This window comes from Austrofundulus limnaeus, unplaced genomic scaffold (genome assembly GCF_001266775.1).
Source record: "Austrofundulus limnaeus strain Quisiro unplaced genomic scaffold, Austrofundulus_limnaeus-1.0 Scaffold726, whole genome shotgun sequence".
NCBI lineage: Eukaryota > Metazoa > Chordata > Actinopteri > Cyprinodontiformes > Rivulidae > Austrofundulus > Austrofundulus limnaeus.
Window position 1 is genome coordinate 10,981 of NW_013953128.1, and position 13,572 is coordinate 24,552.

Genomic DNA, 13,572 nt, shown 5'->3' on the forward strand with positions numbered 1-13,572 from the left:
AATGAAATATAAAGTTATTAATGAAGAAAACCCATCTGGATAACAGCAGATTGACTGCAGATAAAATATACGACAGGTCTGTACGCACTCGTACGCACAACTTAAGAACAAATCTGTGCGTACGAACGGTTCTTGCATGAGGCCCAATGTTCTTCTATCACCCCAGTGAAACGAGGATGTTTGGAGTTAAATAAAGCTTTAGGAGGAACTGATTCATCTTTCTTTTTGCAGATAAAGTTCCTTCTTTAAGGCAGCTCAGCAGTAAGACTTCAGAACTGGAGATGCCTTTACTCCTGAATGACAGCAGTAAACGTGGAGATTCAGCTGAAGACGAGCGTGACGACGAAGACGAAGAGCAAGAAATCTTTCTGAAATGACCCGGTGTCTCTGAGAACTCCTTCGTTTCTCATTTGTCAGAAAGTTTCAACAATAACAGAGCAAGAGGCTGAAGGCTTTTGGTTTAAAATATCACCGTTTTGTAAAACAAATGGTGAATTTTCTGATAAATAATGAAACCAAAGAAGCCTCTGATTCAGGAAACCGATAGAAAAATATAAAACGAGAACTTTTCTTGAACTCGTCACATTCTTATATCTGTTAGAGACAGTTTTTGTTTTGTTTCACTGTGAATCATTAAAACCTAATGTTATTCATGTTTTAGGCTTAAATAATAACTCTGCTAGAAATAAATAAATAATCTGTGAGAGTGAGATAGCTTTAAAGAGACACGTCTTTGACTCCTCAGGTTGCAGAGGACTTTACTTCCCTTAATATGCAAAAAACACATTTTCTCACATAATTTAATATCTGAAATATTTTGTAAATTTATATTTAGGTTTCAGCCCGAGTGAGGCAGTGTGGAAATTGTAACGAGGATGTTTCTTTTAGGAAATGTGTGCCAAATGTACAACTTTATTTTTACATTTAATTCACATTTTCTTTGCGTACCTGCCTATCAAACTCATCAAATCTAATTTTTATGAATAAATTAACTCGTTAGGATGTCCTGAAGCCTTGTGGTTGAATCTAAAATCACTTTTTGTTCATCTTACAAAGTGCGTCAAAGTTTTGTTTAATTTATAAAAGAAATGACGTTTAGATGAACAGTCGGATCATGAAAATGTTCTTTTTCATTCCAACGTGATTTTTGTCATGTTTATCTGGAACATTCCAACTCAGCTCAATYCTTTAAACATTTCTTGACTGCAGTTTTTTTTTATCTTAATTCAAAGCACTATTAATGATCTTTCTGTGCCTTAATAGACTCCAAAGAGCTATTTTCATAATGTTGGTGATTTGTGTAAAATTAAAAGGTTTCTAAAATTTCAATTTTTTATGATTTAAAAAAAAACAATGTTGAAATTGTTTGAGAAATAAAGTAACACAAAAGAAAAACTCATTTTCTTTTTTTTTTATGAATTCGTCCTGCAGAAGACTTTTATAAAAGATAGTAATGTCTTATTTGTCTTTTGTTTACTTTGCATCTGACTCTTTAAAAAGAAAACAGCACATTAGGTTTCTTTATTTTCATCAAAACGGAGGAACATTTAGTCATTTAAAGGGTTAACATGATCCCAAGTCAGCTTCCTGTTGCGCACCTGGATGACGTAACTCAAACCACTTAGTTTTCTAAATCCTCAGTTATAAAAGATATAAATGCAATGTTTTATTTTCTAATAAGGCTTAGTGTGTTTGTTACATTTCTGTATAAAATGAACTAACTTCCTGTGGAGCGTTTGTGTGTTTGTGCAGGAAACATTCCTCAGAGAGCCACTCCCATGGAGCAGCAGGAGGAGGACCCCCTGCTTCAGATTTCAGCCCCTCAGACAGGAGCAGAGCTGCTTTCACAGTTCAGCAGAGCGTTTGTTGACATCCCCGCTCTGGAATGCCGTGTGGAGTCTGTCTGAGGGAATAACCTGCTCTCAGGTAGGTCAGATCACACCTGTACTGKAGCTGCTTCTGGCTTATTTGTATGCTGCACAGTTAAAATGTACAGAAAATCAGCCGTTTTCAACTGCTGGGTCGTGGGCCTTCACCTGGAAGGAAAACAGTGTCTGAATGGGAATAGCTAATAATAAGTGACTGAATTATATTGATAAATAAAAGCATTGAGATTTTTCATTTACTGAGAAAATGCAGTCAAAATTCTAGCTGAAAGATTTGTCCTGAAATCACGCCGAAGAAGCTGAAAACATTTAATAACACTAAATAAAACTGAGTTAAATTCAAACAACCGACTTCTGCTGAAAGTTGGAAAACAGAAGTACAGAAACAAGCTGAAGTTAGCAGACGGATGGTGAACGGACAGCAAAAAAAAAAAACCTTATGACTGAAAAACAAAAGTACAAAAAACTGCAATTTATAAAATAGCTTCAAGCAGCCAAAATTTGCAGAAAATTGCTAAAAAAAGTAGCTTAAATTAGCACAAAAAATAAGAAAGAGCATGTTTGCTGAATTAAGCAGGAAGAAGCTGAAATTATCAGAAAAAAGTGAATTTAGAAGAAAGAAGCTCAGATTAGCTGAAAATCGCTAAAGTAGCTAAAAGGCAGAAAACAGTCAAAACTAGTAGAAATATAAAAAGATGATGAAATTATGACTAAAAGATAAATTTAGATTAAAAAAACTTAATAGCTGAAGAGGCAAAAACAGCTGAAATGAGTAGAAATCAGCTAAAAATGAAAAAAAAAACTGCTGAAATTAGAAGTTAGCTAAAAAGGCAAAAAAATAAAAATAAAAATAGCTGAAATGATTAGAAATCAGCTAAAAGAAGCACAAAAAGCATTAGCAGAAAAATATGTTTAAATTAACAAAATAGTGGAAAGGAGCAGAAAGATAGCTAAAAGAGCAGAAAAAAACTAAAACTACCAAAAAAAAAAAAAGAAGGTGAAGGAAGCAGAAATTAGCACAAAAAAGTTGGGGGAGCAGAACCAGAGTAAAAGTTTCAAAGTGCAATAAAGATTTATAAACATTTTAAAGGGTTTTAATGACGTTGAAGAGAACTCCATTCATTTTCAATAAAAAAATAAAGTGGCCGGATGCACTAAACAGCTGAAAAAGTTGTTGAAAAATGTCAGAACTCATGACATAAATGAGCTGAATGTTTTGATATATGAACTGTTAAGATAGTACAAATATTGCGGAACGAGAAGAAAAATGTGCGATCTTAATAAACGAGAATAAATCTGGAATTTAAAATATTGAAGGTTGGCTTTTAACTGGGATTTTAATTTTAGTGAGAAAAAATATACTTGACTAAAACAAGCWGATTTTATTACTTTACAATGAGAGGTATCAAACTGTAAAACTAATAGCTGGACATGTAGAAACAGGTTGGCATTATTTTAGCTATTTAATAAACATTTACACTTTTTATTCAACTCTTCTGAGTCAGTTGATAAATATATGAAGATGTAACTTTAAAAAAGATGAATTTAATTGAACGTTTGTGTTTGTTTTCAGGCCCCACTCATGTCTGCTCATCTTCTTGCCTCACCTCCATCGTCCTGGCTGATGCTGCGTTTCCTGCTCAGTGTGGTCTTGCTGCTGTCCTCGGGGGTCCAAGGCCAGGGTAAAGCAGCTGAATGTCTCTTAAATTCACAGAGACCACTCTGCACTTCAGTCATTTTGATCCATTATTTTAATTGTGTTCTTCCTGCATCTTATTTGTCTGATTATTTTTACTGTATTTCCTTGTTGGAGTGATCGGTTCAGCGGCTGCTTAAACCCAACATAAAGTACAACATATGTCCAGTATTTTTCAGGATATCAACTCGTTTTTCTTTAAATAACTCATCAGAGCCTTTCTTATCCAGATAAAAACACTCCCCTGGTTTATGCCTGCAGAGCAGAATCAGCTGAGGATCCACAGACGTGATAAAAACAGTGTTCAAGTTCTGTTCTTGTTTCCGTTTCCCCCCCTCCCCTCGTCTTCCTCTTCATTTATTACACCCTCACATGTAACATTCAGTACCCTGTCACACTCTGAGTGATGCTCCTCTGACATGACCTTTGACCCTACCATCCTAAACTGGAGTCCTGTTCCTGTTTCTGCTCCGGCCCAGAGGACAGGCTCTGCTTTGATGGGTGGTGGTGGAGCGGGGGGCAGCAGCAGCTGGAGACATGGATGGAAGCTGGACAGAGAGACACATGAAAGACATCACTTGTTGAGAATCCCCTGCTGGAAATTATGCAGATGAAGCCAGAACAAAAGATGAATTAGTTTTATGGAAAAAGGAAAAGCGGGGGTTAGACCGCCCAGGAGAAGGGAAAAAAACTGATGTTTTATTTAGCAGTTGTGATATTTGAACCAAATAAGTGACACGGACTGTTTTAAATCCTAATTTTGCCTTTTCTTCTCTTCGTCGCCAACAAGGTCGTCTGAAGCTGACGGTTCTGTCTGAGGACAGGTTGCAGATGAAATGGAAGGAGGCTGACGGACCCGTTCAGGGCTACAAAGTCCGAGTCAGAACCACTTCTGGTAGGGATGTTTTCCTGGCTGTGCTGAAGTGATGTGACATGTAGGAGGTGGTGGGCAGACTGCACTGCTTCCAAAACCCAGAAGGCTTCTGCAGAACTTTACTGATGAGTCCAAATCGACTCTGAGACTCTGATACCTGAAGGTTTTTTAGGAATTTCAKTCCATGGGATGACACATCTTAGTACAAAATAAGAACTTTGACCAAAATATCCCTTCTGTCAAACTTTCTTTTGTATCTCAAACCATTCTTGGTACGTTCCTGCGCTGTGGCAGGGTGCATTATCCCAAATAAAAGGAACTAAAGAAGATACTGCCRTCAGGGAATATTGTGTTTTGCCACACCTCATGGTTCTTTGTGAGCTCCAGTCAATACGGCGCCAAAGCTGTGTTGGTATCCAGTTTTCTGTGCAGAATGGAGCCAAACTGAACAGCAGGAGAGCCACCATGGCCACCTGATTGGCCACCTTCTAATGACTGGGGATCGTATGTGGCATTTCAAAGTGGAGAGTTAGAGCACAGCTGTACCTGAACCTATCAGTGTAGAAAAAAAAAACAACTTATGAACCTCTGAATTAATATAAAACAACAATTATGTGTAATTTTTCTGGGTTTAAGAAACAATTAATAGAATTTGAGCAACAACTCACTAGTCAGTAACTTATAAATGACATGGAGCAACTAGTAAAAAGTTCCTTGACAAACTTTGACAGGTGGCTGCCCCTTTAAATTTACAATTTAACTGTACTATACAAATTTCTGCTCAATATGTGTAAAAATAGTTGAGTTATAACATTTTAATTTGCATTTGCACTCAGAAGTTTTGTACCAATAATCAGCTTTATGTGTCCAAAATTAGCTGAAAAAAATGCCCTTTTCTGAAATTAGCATTGGCTTTTAAACTTAAAATTCAGATTAGCTTTCAGAATGTCATGGTGATGCTCTTGGTTACCACCATTTCAAATTTCAGCTCAGTATTTCTCATGATGGCTGAGTTGTAGCTATTTGAAAATGTTTTGGTGGCCATCTTGGATTTCAAATTTTGATTTTGTTAATTTCTCAACTACGACACTAATTTTCAGCTGTTATGTTTAGAAATGGCTAAATTATAGCTCTTTGTAAAATTAGAATTAGCGTTAGCAGTTGGCTTAGTTGGGACTATCAAGCAGCGCGTGTTTGGGATCATTCTTAGCTACACCATTACAAATTTCAGCTCTATCTGYTAAAACAGCTGATTTATAACCAACTGAGTTTATCTGTGGTGGCCATCTTGAATTCTTGATTAGCATTTAGAATTTGGTAAATTGTTTTTGGCTACAGCTACACTAAATTTCAGCTTTGTTTGTCAAAAAATGGCTGAATTATAGCTCTTTGTAAGGTTGGGATTAGCAATCAGCATGTGTTTGGGMTCAWTCTTAGCTMCACCCTAACAAATTTCAGCTCARCAWGYCTTAAAGTGGCCSAATTATAAACATTTGAAGTTAACTGTGGTGCCCATCTTGAATTTTTGATTAGCATTTAGAATTTAGTAAAGTTTGTTTATGGCTACAGCTATGCTAAATATTCAGCTTTGTTTGTCAATAAATGGCTGAATTGGAGCCCTCAGCCTGTTTTTTTTTTTTTTTTGTTGGTTTGTTGGTTTTTAGATGTTATTTAGCTACGATAAGACAGAATTTCAGCTCAATATCTTTCAAAACAGTTTAATTTAACTGTGTTGGGCATCTTGAGTTTTTTATTAGCATTTAGAATTTGGTGAAGATTGTTTTTGGCTAGTGCTATGCTAAATTTGAGTTTGTCAAAATAACAGCTGAACATTAGCGGTTAGCTTAATATGGCACTACCATTCATCCTGTTTTGTTTTTTGTTTTAGCTACGATCAGACAAAATTTTAGCTCAATATCTCTTAAAACAGCTGATGTATAACTATTTGAAGTTAGCTGTGGTGGCCATTTTGAATTTTAAAATCCAGAGTTATTTGGCCACCCCTGTGGCCCCCCTTGCAAAGAGGTCTAGCTCCGCCCCTGCGGGTGAGATATACAAAAACATGGATGGTAAACTGGTCAAAAAGTAGACAAAACATGACAACAGACTCTTAAAATGACAGAGAAATGCAGCTTAATGTGTGATATAAATACTTAAACAATCTTTTTAATTTTTTCWGTAGAGGAGCTACAACCAGAGCTGATGCTGACCACCACCAGGGGCCGGGCCACAGTAGCAGGACTGGACTCCAGGCAGGAATACTCTCTCCAAGTCTTTGTGCTGAACGGGACCACAGAGAAACTTCTAGCAAAGAGAAGATTCACCAGTAAGAAACACCAGAAAACAAATGAGAGAAATCAAAATAAATTTTTCTGAAAACATAAAGAGCTTTGAAGCGAACCCCRTCATGTTTATTGGTTTTTCTGCTGATCTGTGAGATCTTTTGACGTTTTCTTGTCAGCCTCCGGGAGCACAGCACAGATGGTATAAAATGCAGAYGTAGCCTGCGGATTCTTGCAAAACATCAGAAAGACAGTAGGTTTTTGTGTTGAGTCGAACGTGTTCCGGCAGGTCAGGAAAAAAACCTTGACTTGGAAATTTGTAACAGCGACCGACGTGCTGGAATGATGGCGGTCTGGGAATTCCTTTGTGATTCGTCTTCTGCGTGTTCTTAACCTTCCCCCGGGGGCCTGCGCTTGCTCCGAGCTGCACCGTAGTGGGCCGTTATGTTAAGGCCGTTCTCACTTTTTCAACAGTTTTCCATCACTTTGTTGCTGTTTTTCTTACTTCTTMACTCGAGGCTATGAGTTTTCCACCTGGGGAAGAAGTTTAACGAGGTTGAAAACGGAACGTTGCCCCACCTTTGCTTCCAACTTGTCAACTCAGCATTAAGTTGATCTGTTAGCAGGCAGCTAATTAAAAAGAAAAGGCAGAGATGAGTTGCTCCTCTCACTCTCTGGCTGCAGGTGTTGTTATAAAATATTCTACAGCTCATTGCTGCGTTTGTCTTTCAGTGGAGGGTCTGCGAGAAGAGGAGATGATCCGCAGCGGTGGTCGTGAGAACAGGAAGAAGATGCCAGGTGGGTCGGGGTCAGGGGATCTGGATGATGTGACGGAGCCTCTGCTGGGTCCGCCAACAGTTCGGTTCCCGGACCCGACAACCACCATGGCTGCCGCTGTCGCCACCGCAGGTATTTCATGCTAGCAGTTAGCGATGCTACAAACATACTTACCTGTGGGAGGAGTTRTACTTTATACCATGGTTCTCCAGCTAACAGAGCAATCTTCTTCTATTAGAATAAGACCAGAAAGCCTGGAAAAAATAAAAACTGTATTGAAAGCCAAGAAAGAGGGTCTAAATGTGTTGAAATGTTTGAAATAACTTTGTCTCCTGCTTATCATAAAGTGAAATATTTGAAAACAGCACWTTTTTCCACACATAAACGCCTTCCTGTCATGTACAGCTTCACTTCGTTCCACAAACAATCCATCCTTATCTTAACCTAACCCCACCCGTGTGATTTCCAGAGCCCCCAGCGACAACAACCCCTTCTGAACTCCCTGATGAGACCCCAGAGAGACTCACCAAAGAGAAGAGGAGGAGGCAGAAAGAAAAGGAGCGAGGTGGTTCCACTGTGCAGATCAAAGAAGAGCAGGGGACCAAACAGGGTAAACTGACAATTTACTGTCCACTGTTAGAAAACTTGTGACATACATTTTGATACGAGCCTTTATCTTTATGAAATAAAGATTATTTCCTTTAAGCAGGAAGTTGTCAAACAACAAGAGATCTGCAGCTCCTTTTAGGAGCTTAAAAACGATGAAACTCGGGAGCAGTAAGTGCTGGGTTAGCGTGATGATAGTGTGCAGGTGAGGGGATAATGACAGGACCTCCTGTCCTGCTGCAGGGCACATGTGTCCTTATAACCTCAAAGCTCAGAGACCCTCACATGCATGAAAATGTTATAATTTCACAAAAGGATTAATATCTGTTTATGCTTTAATACCTCTATTTTACCTGTTTGGATACATGCAACATGGTGGTTTTAAAGAATTTCACACATATAGAAGAATGAATCAGTTTTTGTATTTTGTTTTGTGTTCAGGGATGTCTCAGAGGAAACCGTACGAGTGCGACAGCGATGCAGCTGCAGACATCGTGCTGCTGGTGGATGGTTCCTGGAGCATCGGACGCACCAAYTTCAGGCGGGTCAGAGACTTCTTGGAGGGTCTGATGACACCTTTCCACATCGGGCCAAACCACATTCAGATTGGTGAGGAAAAGCCACACAAAGTTTCAACGCCCCATTTTTAGGCAGAGTTACAGCCATGTTTATTTTCTATTGTCAATGTCAACTTTATTTATAAAGCACTTTAATATAGCAATCATAAAACAACCGATAAAAACACATTAAAATAAAACAATAAATTAAACAGACAAGACACATAGATTACAATGTCAGGCCTTGTGTAAATGCCAGAGAATAAAAAAATGAGTTTTAAGGAGGGATTTGAAGTTTTCCAGACTATGGGAAGATCTAATATTGAAGGGTAAGATGTTCCACAAATTAGGAGCAGTGACAGCAAATGCCCAGTTTCCTCTGCTTTTCAGGTTAGGTTCTGGGGGCAGTTTACTGTTAGACTGAAGTGTTCTAGAAGTTGATTAGTTGTGAAGAAGATCCTGGAGATAARCTGGGGCCAAGCCATTTGTAGCTTTAAAAACCATTAAAATTATTAAAAATTCAATCCAACAGGAAACTGGCAGGAAGACTGATAAAAAGAGGATATGGAACCAATAATTTTATAAGGTTTGCTAATAAGGCTCTTTCGTCCTAACATAACTTGAGTTTATTTTGATTCRAGTGAAGAAAAATTTGGTTCGTCTGTAATCTAACATCTGTTAGAGACTGCAGGGAATCGTYTTTATCATGTATATTTGTACATAGTCTGCAAAGCAGTGAAAAGAGATACTGAATTTCTTAAAAATTTGTCCAAGAGGCATCAAGTACAATATAAACAAAATAGGGCCTAACATTGAACCATGAGGGACTCCGTAATTTAGTCATCTTGAATTAGGTTGGGTCAAAAAGTTAATCAGCTTGTAGGAGAATCTGTCCACTTGATGATATATTTTGCTAACAGGACAGATAAATAAACACACAGAAAGGYAAAAGTTAGTCCAAGTCCAAATGCAGCCATTCAGCTAAAGAAAGTAGAAGGATTGAACACACAGAAAAAAAGAAAACACAGCAACACAATTTCTTCAATAAACAAACAAATACAAACCGTACTCTCCTCCAGGTCTGACCCAGTACAGTGGAGACCCCCGCACAGAGTGGCACCTCAACAAATTCACCACCAAAGACCAGCTGCTGGAGGCAGTCAGGAACTTCAGATACAAAGGAGGAAACACATTTACAGGTGCTTAAACAACACAAAGCTCAACACTTTRCAGAACCTGTGCGTTGGTGCGTAACCAGYCGGCCTTCTTTCAGGACATGCGCTGCTCCACGTCATGGAGGAAAACATGAAACCTGAGRCAGGCGCGAGACCCGAGGCGCCGTTTTTCTTGGTCCTGCTGACYGACGGGAAGTCTCAGGATGATGCGATCGCTGCAGCGAACCGGCTGAAGAAYGCAGGCGTTGAAATCATTGCTGTAGGTGAGACTGAAGGAGGTAGAGGAGAAAACCCACCATGGTGCGAGTGTTCAGAGCATTAAAGTGCCTGTGACATGCATATTCTTCAAATACAAAAAGTCAAAGAAAACATCTTTATATTTAAGAAAGTTGGAAYAATACACACGATTTAACACATTTTGTCCCATAACTGGTATATTTTCTTTTGAACTTGGCTCAGCCAAARTGAAACAGGAAGTGACATCAAAGGGGAWCTCTTTAACAAYGAAAACTCTCTGGTCTTTGTTTATTGAAACAATATTATTTGAACTCTGACTCTTCTTCATCTTCCTGATAGAGACTCAAAATAATCTTAAGAAACATCAGATTCKTCTCTACAGTCTGGATTGTTAGCTGTTGTAACAACATCACTTCCTGTTTCTTCACAGGCAAATATCTGAACAAATGTTCATCTCAGCAACATGAAATTAATTTTGCAATATTTTATCAATGTCCACTTTCTAAAAATGCATTCATATGTGTTACAAAAATTTGACATCACAGGCACTTTAATGTTACAACTTTATGTTTTACAGGTGTGAAGAACGCAGATGAGGCTGAGCTGAGGCAGGTGGCATCAGAACCAGTTGATCTTAACGTTTACAACGTGAATGACTTCCCCCTGCTCGCCAAACTGGTGGCTCGTCTGGTTCACATCCTGTGTAGAAGGATAAAAGACCGGGGCATCACAAAACGTAAACATCTAAACCTGYCATTCTCCCTAGTTTTGATAATCCCACTCCATGTTTTCAAGATGTGATTGGTTGTGTTTCCAGGGATGGAGCCTGGGCCCACGGCAGACCCAGTCCTCTCCTACCCGAGTCCGGCGGATCTCCGCTTCTCTGAACTTGGATCCAGGCAGGTGAAGCTGCACTGGACCAATCCATCGAAGCCAGTCCAGCAGTACAGAGTGGTGTACCACAGCGCTGACAGTCAGAGTCCCCAGGAGGTTAGAAACTCAACGTGTCATCTGCATACAGACAGATTTTATAGACTCATATGAACATAGCACGCAAATAAAACGCCGAAACAAAGCATTTTGGGTCGAAATAAGTTTTGAATGTTATGACAATGACATGTCTAAATGGTACAAATTAAAAAAACTCAAAGGTTGAAGGAATATATTTCAGTTAGAATCTAAATGATGCTCTGTCCTCAGGTGGTCTTATTAGGCTCAAAGTCCACCGTTCTGCTTGACGGCCTCTCGTCTCAAACGTTGTACCACGTCTCCATCTTCCCTGTGTACGATGATGTCGTGGGCCTGGCGCTCAGAGGAACCGTCACAACATGTGAGTGTCAYGTGACTGATAAATACCTTTTAGTTTCTTCTTTGCATAAAGAAGCTTAAAGAAGACTATTTTAACCCAAAAATCATCCGGAAATTATGGCCAATTTTTTTTCTAATGTACTACCATAATAAATGTAAATATATTCTCTTGTGTGAAATAAATTATTGTAATTTCTTCCTCTGCCCTTCCGTTGAAGAATATGCCACGCAAACAAAACATATAAACAATAGTCGTTTTTTATTTATACAGGAGTCGGAGGATGAAAAACTTTTTTTCTCTTTTTAACTGTGGAGATGGAAAGAAAAATGTTTGCTAATTTGGTGTTGCATTATACTTGAATCACATTATACGTGCATAAATACAATAAATTTTTGCTTTCAGTTAAACGAGACGTGTTTCCAGTGGGTTAAATAGATGTGATCTTCATCAGCCTAACAAATGAATGTACAGTAATGTATATATAATTTATTTTAACTCCTTCATCTTCCTTTCTCCTCGACTCTTTCAGTGCCGCTCACCATGCCAGCCAACTTGGAGGTGGTTCCTTCTTCTTACAGCACGCTGCGAGTGAGCTGGAGTCCAACCCCTGGTGCCACTCAGTACATGATCCTGTACTCGGCGCTCAACGACGGAGAGCCGGATGATGCAAAGGAGGTAAAAAAAAAAAAGGGTATTTCTATAATTTTAAAGAAATTAATTCCGAAAGAAACAAATGCAACTCAAACGTTAGCATTAGCTTAACGTTAGCATTATCTCAATGTTAGCATTATTTAAGTCACAAATTGCATTAATTTCAAAGTGTCAAATATTAATCAACAATTTTTCTAAAAATTAATTACGCGTGATACAATTTTGCCCAGTCCTAGATCGTACCTGGAAATATGGAGTGTTAGTGTTAGCATAGCATTAGCATTAGCTCTGTGCCGCATCATCTTATATAAATCACTATTTGCAGTAATTGCAAAGTGCTACATATTAATCATCAATAGTTTTTCTAACAAATAATTGCAAACTATCCAATTTTGCCCAACCCTAGCTGGTACCTGGAAATATGGAGCATTAGTGGTAGCTTAGTGTTAGCGTTAGCTCTGTGTTCGCATTAGCATTAGCTCTGTGCCACAACTTATATAAGTCAGTAATCGTAGTATTTGCAAAGTGCTAAATATTAGTGACAGTTTTTCTTACGATTAGTTGCACACTATACATTTGTTTTCCAACCCTAATTTAATGCAAAGCTGGTGTTGATGTGGCTATTAAAAAAGCATATTAACTTTTTTTATTCCTTTCCCCATGTCAATACATTATGAAAAAACAAATCAACATGACATTAATAAAGTAAAATGAGAGTGAATATTTAAATGATTTGTGAAAATGTATCTATATATTTTAACAGTTTAATTTTTTGAAGGAATGTAGTCATAATCAGTCACCTTTACCTGTCTGCTCACAGTCAGTTTTTATAACAGACTGATTTAAAAGTTTGTTACTACATGATTTATCTCTTGATGATTATGAGACGGATTAAAAAGCTCCCTGCTTCACTTTTATGTGTTTAAGGAGAGGTTCAGCGCTGATCGGACAACGTTGGAGCTGGCAGGGTTACTACCAGAAACAGACTACTCTGTCACTCTTTACGCTCTCTATGACGAGGAGCCCAGTGATCCAGTTACCTCTGTTGCCACCACCTGTAATCACCTTCATATTTTCCTTCTTGTAATCTGTTTTCCTGATTATTTATTTAGACACTTTGTTATATTTTGTCCTCCCTGTTCTTACAGTGGCTCTCCCAGCTCCTGTAAGTATTCAGTTCCCAGTGGTGACCCACAGTATGCTGAAGGTGAGCTGGGTCCCCGGCGCCGTGGACGTACCCAGCCACAGAATCACCTACAGCACCAACCACGGCAGCGACGTCAAGCAGGTAACAGCCCGAAAACTCAAAAACCTGCAGATAATTAAAATTTATGTTCAATTATTTTACAGGGTTTTTTTTGCACTAAAGGATGTCCATTGCTGTTTTTTAAATAACCCACTCAAACTACAGGACGGTTGTAGAAATTTCCCAATTGTTGTTGTTGTTGTTGTTGTTCTTCTTCTTCTTCTTCTTCTTCTTCTTCTTCTTCTTCTTCTTCTTCTTCTTCTTCTTCTTCTTCTT

At 38.5% G+C, this 13,572-nt stretch overlaps 2 protein-coding genes across 2 annotated transcripts in view; both read left to right on the plus strand.

Moving 5' to 3' along the window:
• slc35h1 (solute carrier family 35 member H1) overlaps positions 1-1,395 on the plus strand; it is a gene marked incomplete in the record, with an annotated part of 9,928 nt that extends 8,533 nt beyond the window's left edge. The window contains 1 exon segment of the mRNA XM_014028203.1: positions 232-1,395. Coding sequence (XP_013883657.1) covers positions 232-377 — 146 coding nt within the window.
• Positions 1,396-1,496: 101 nt separating this feature from the next.
• The window catches only part of col20a1 (collagen type XX alpha 1 chain), a gene marked incomplete in the record, with an annotated part of 43,425 nt that continues 31,349 nt past the window's right edge, over positions 1,497-13,572 (plus strand). Inside the window, 15 exon segments of the mRNA XM_014028200.1 lie at positions 1,497-1,926; positions 3,460-3,568; positions 4,373-4,477; positions 6,639-6,782; positions 7,471-7,647; positions 7,985-8,125; positions 8,563-8,730; positions 9,758-9,877; positions 9,952-10,116; positions 10,668-10,826; positions 10,908-11,080; positions 11,291-11,420; positions 11,929-12,074; positions 12,978-13,107; positions 13,199-13,338. Of these exon segments, the coding sequence (XP_013883654.1) occupies positions 3,469-3,568; positions 4,373-4,477; positions 6,639-6,782; positions 7,471-7,647; positions 7,985-8,125; positions 8,563-8,730; positions 9,758-9,877; positions 9,952-10,116; positions 10,668-10,826; positions 10,908-11,080; positions 11,291-11,420; positions 11,929-12,074; positions 12,978-13,107; positions 13,199-13,338 (1,998 nt within the window).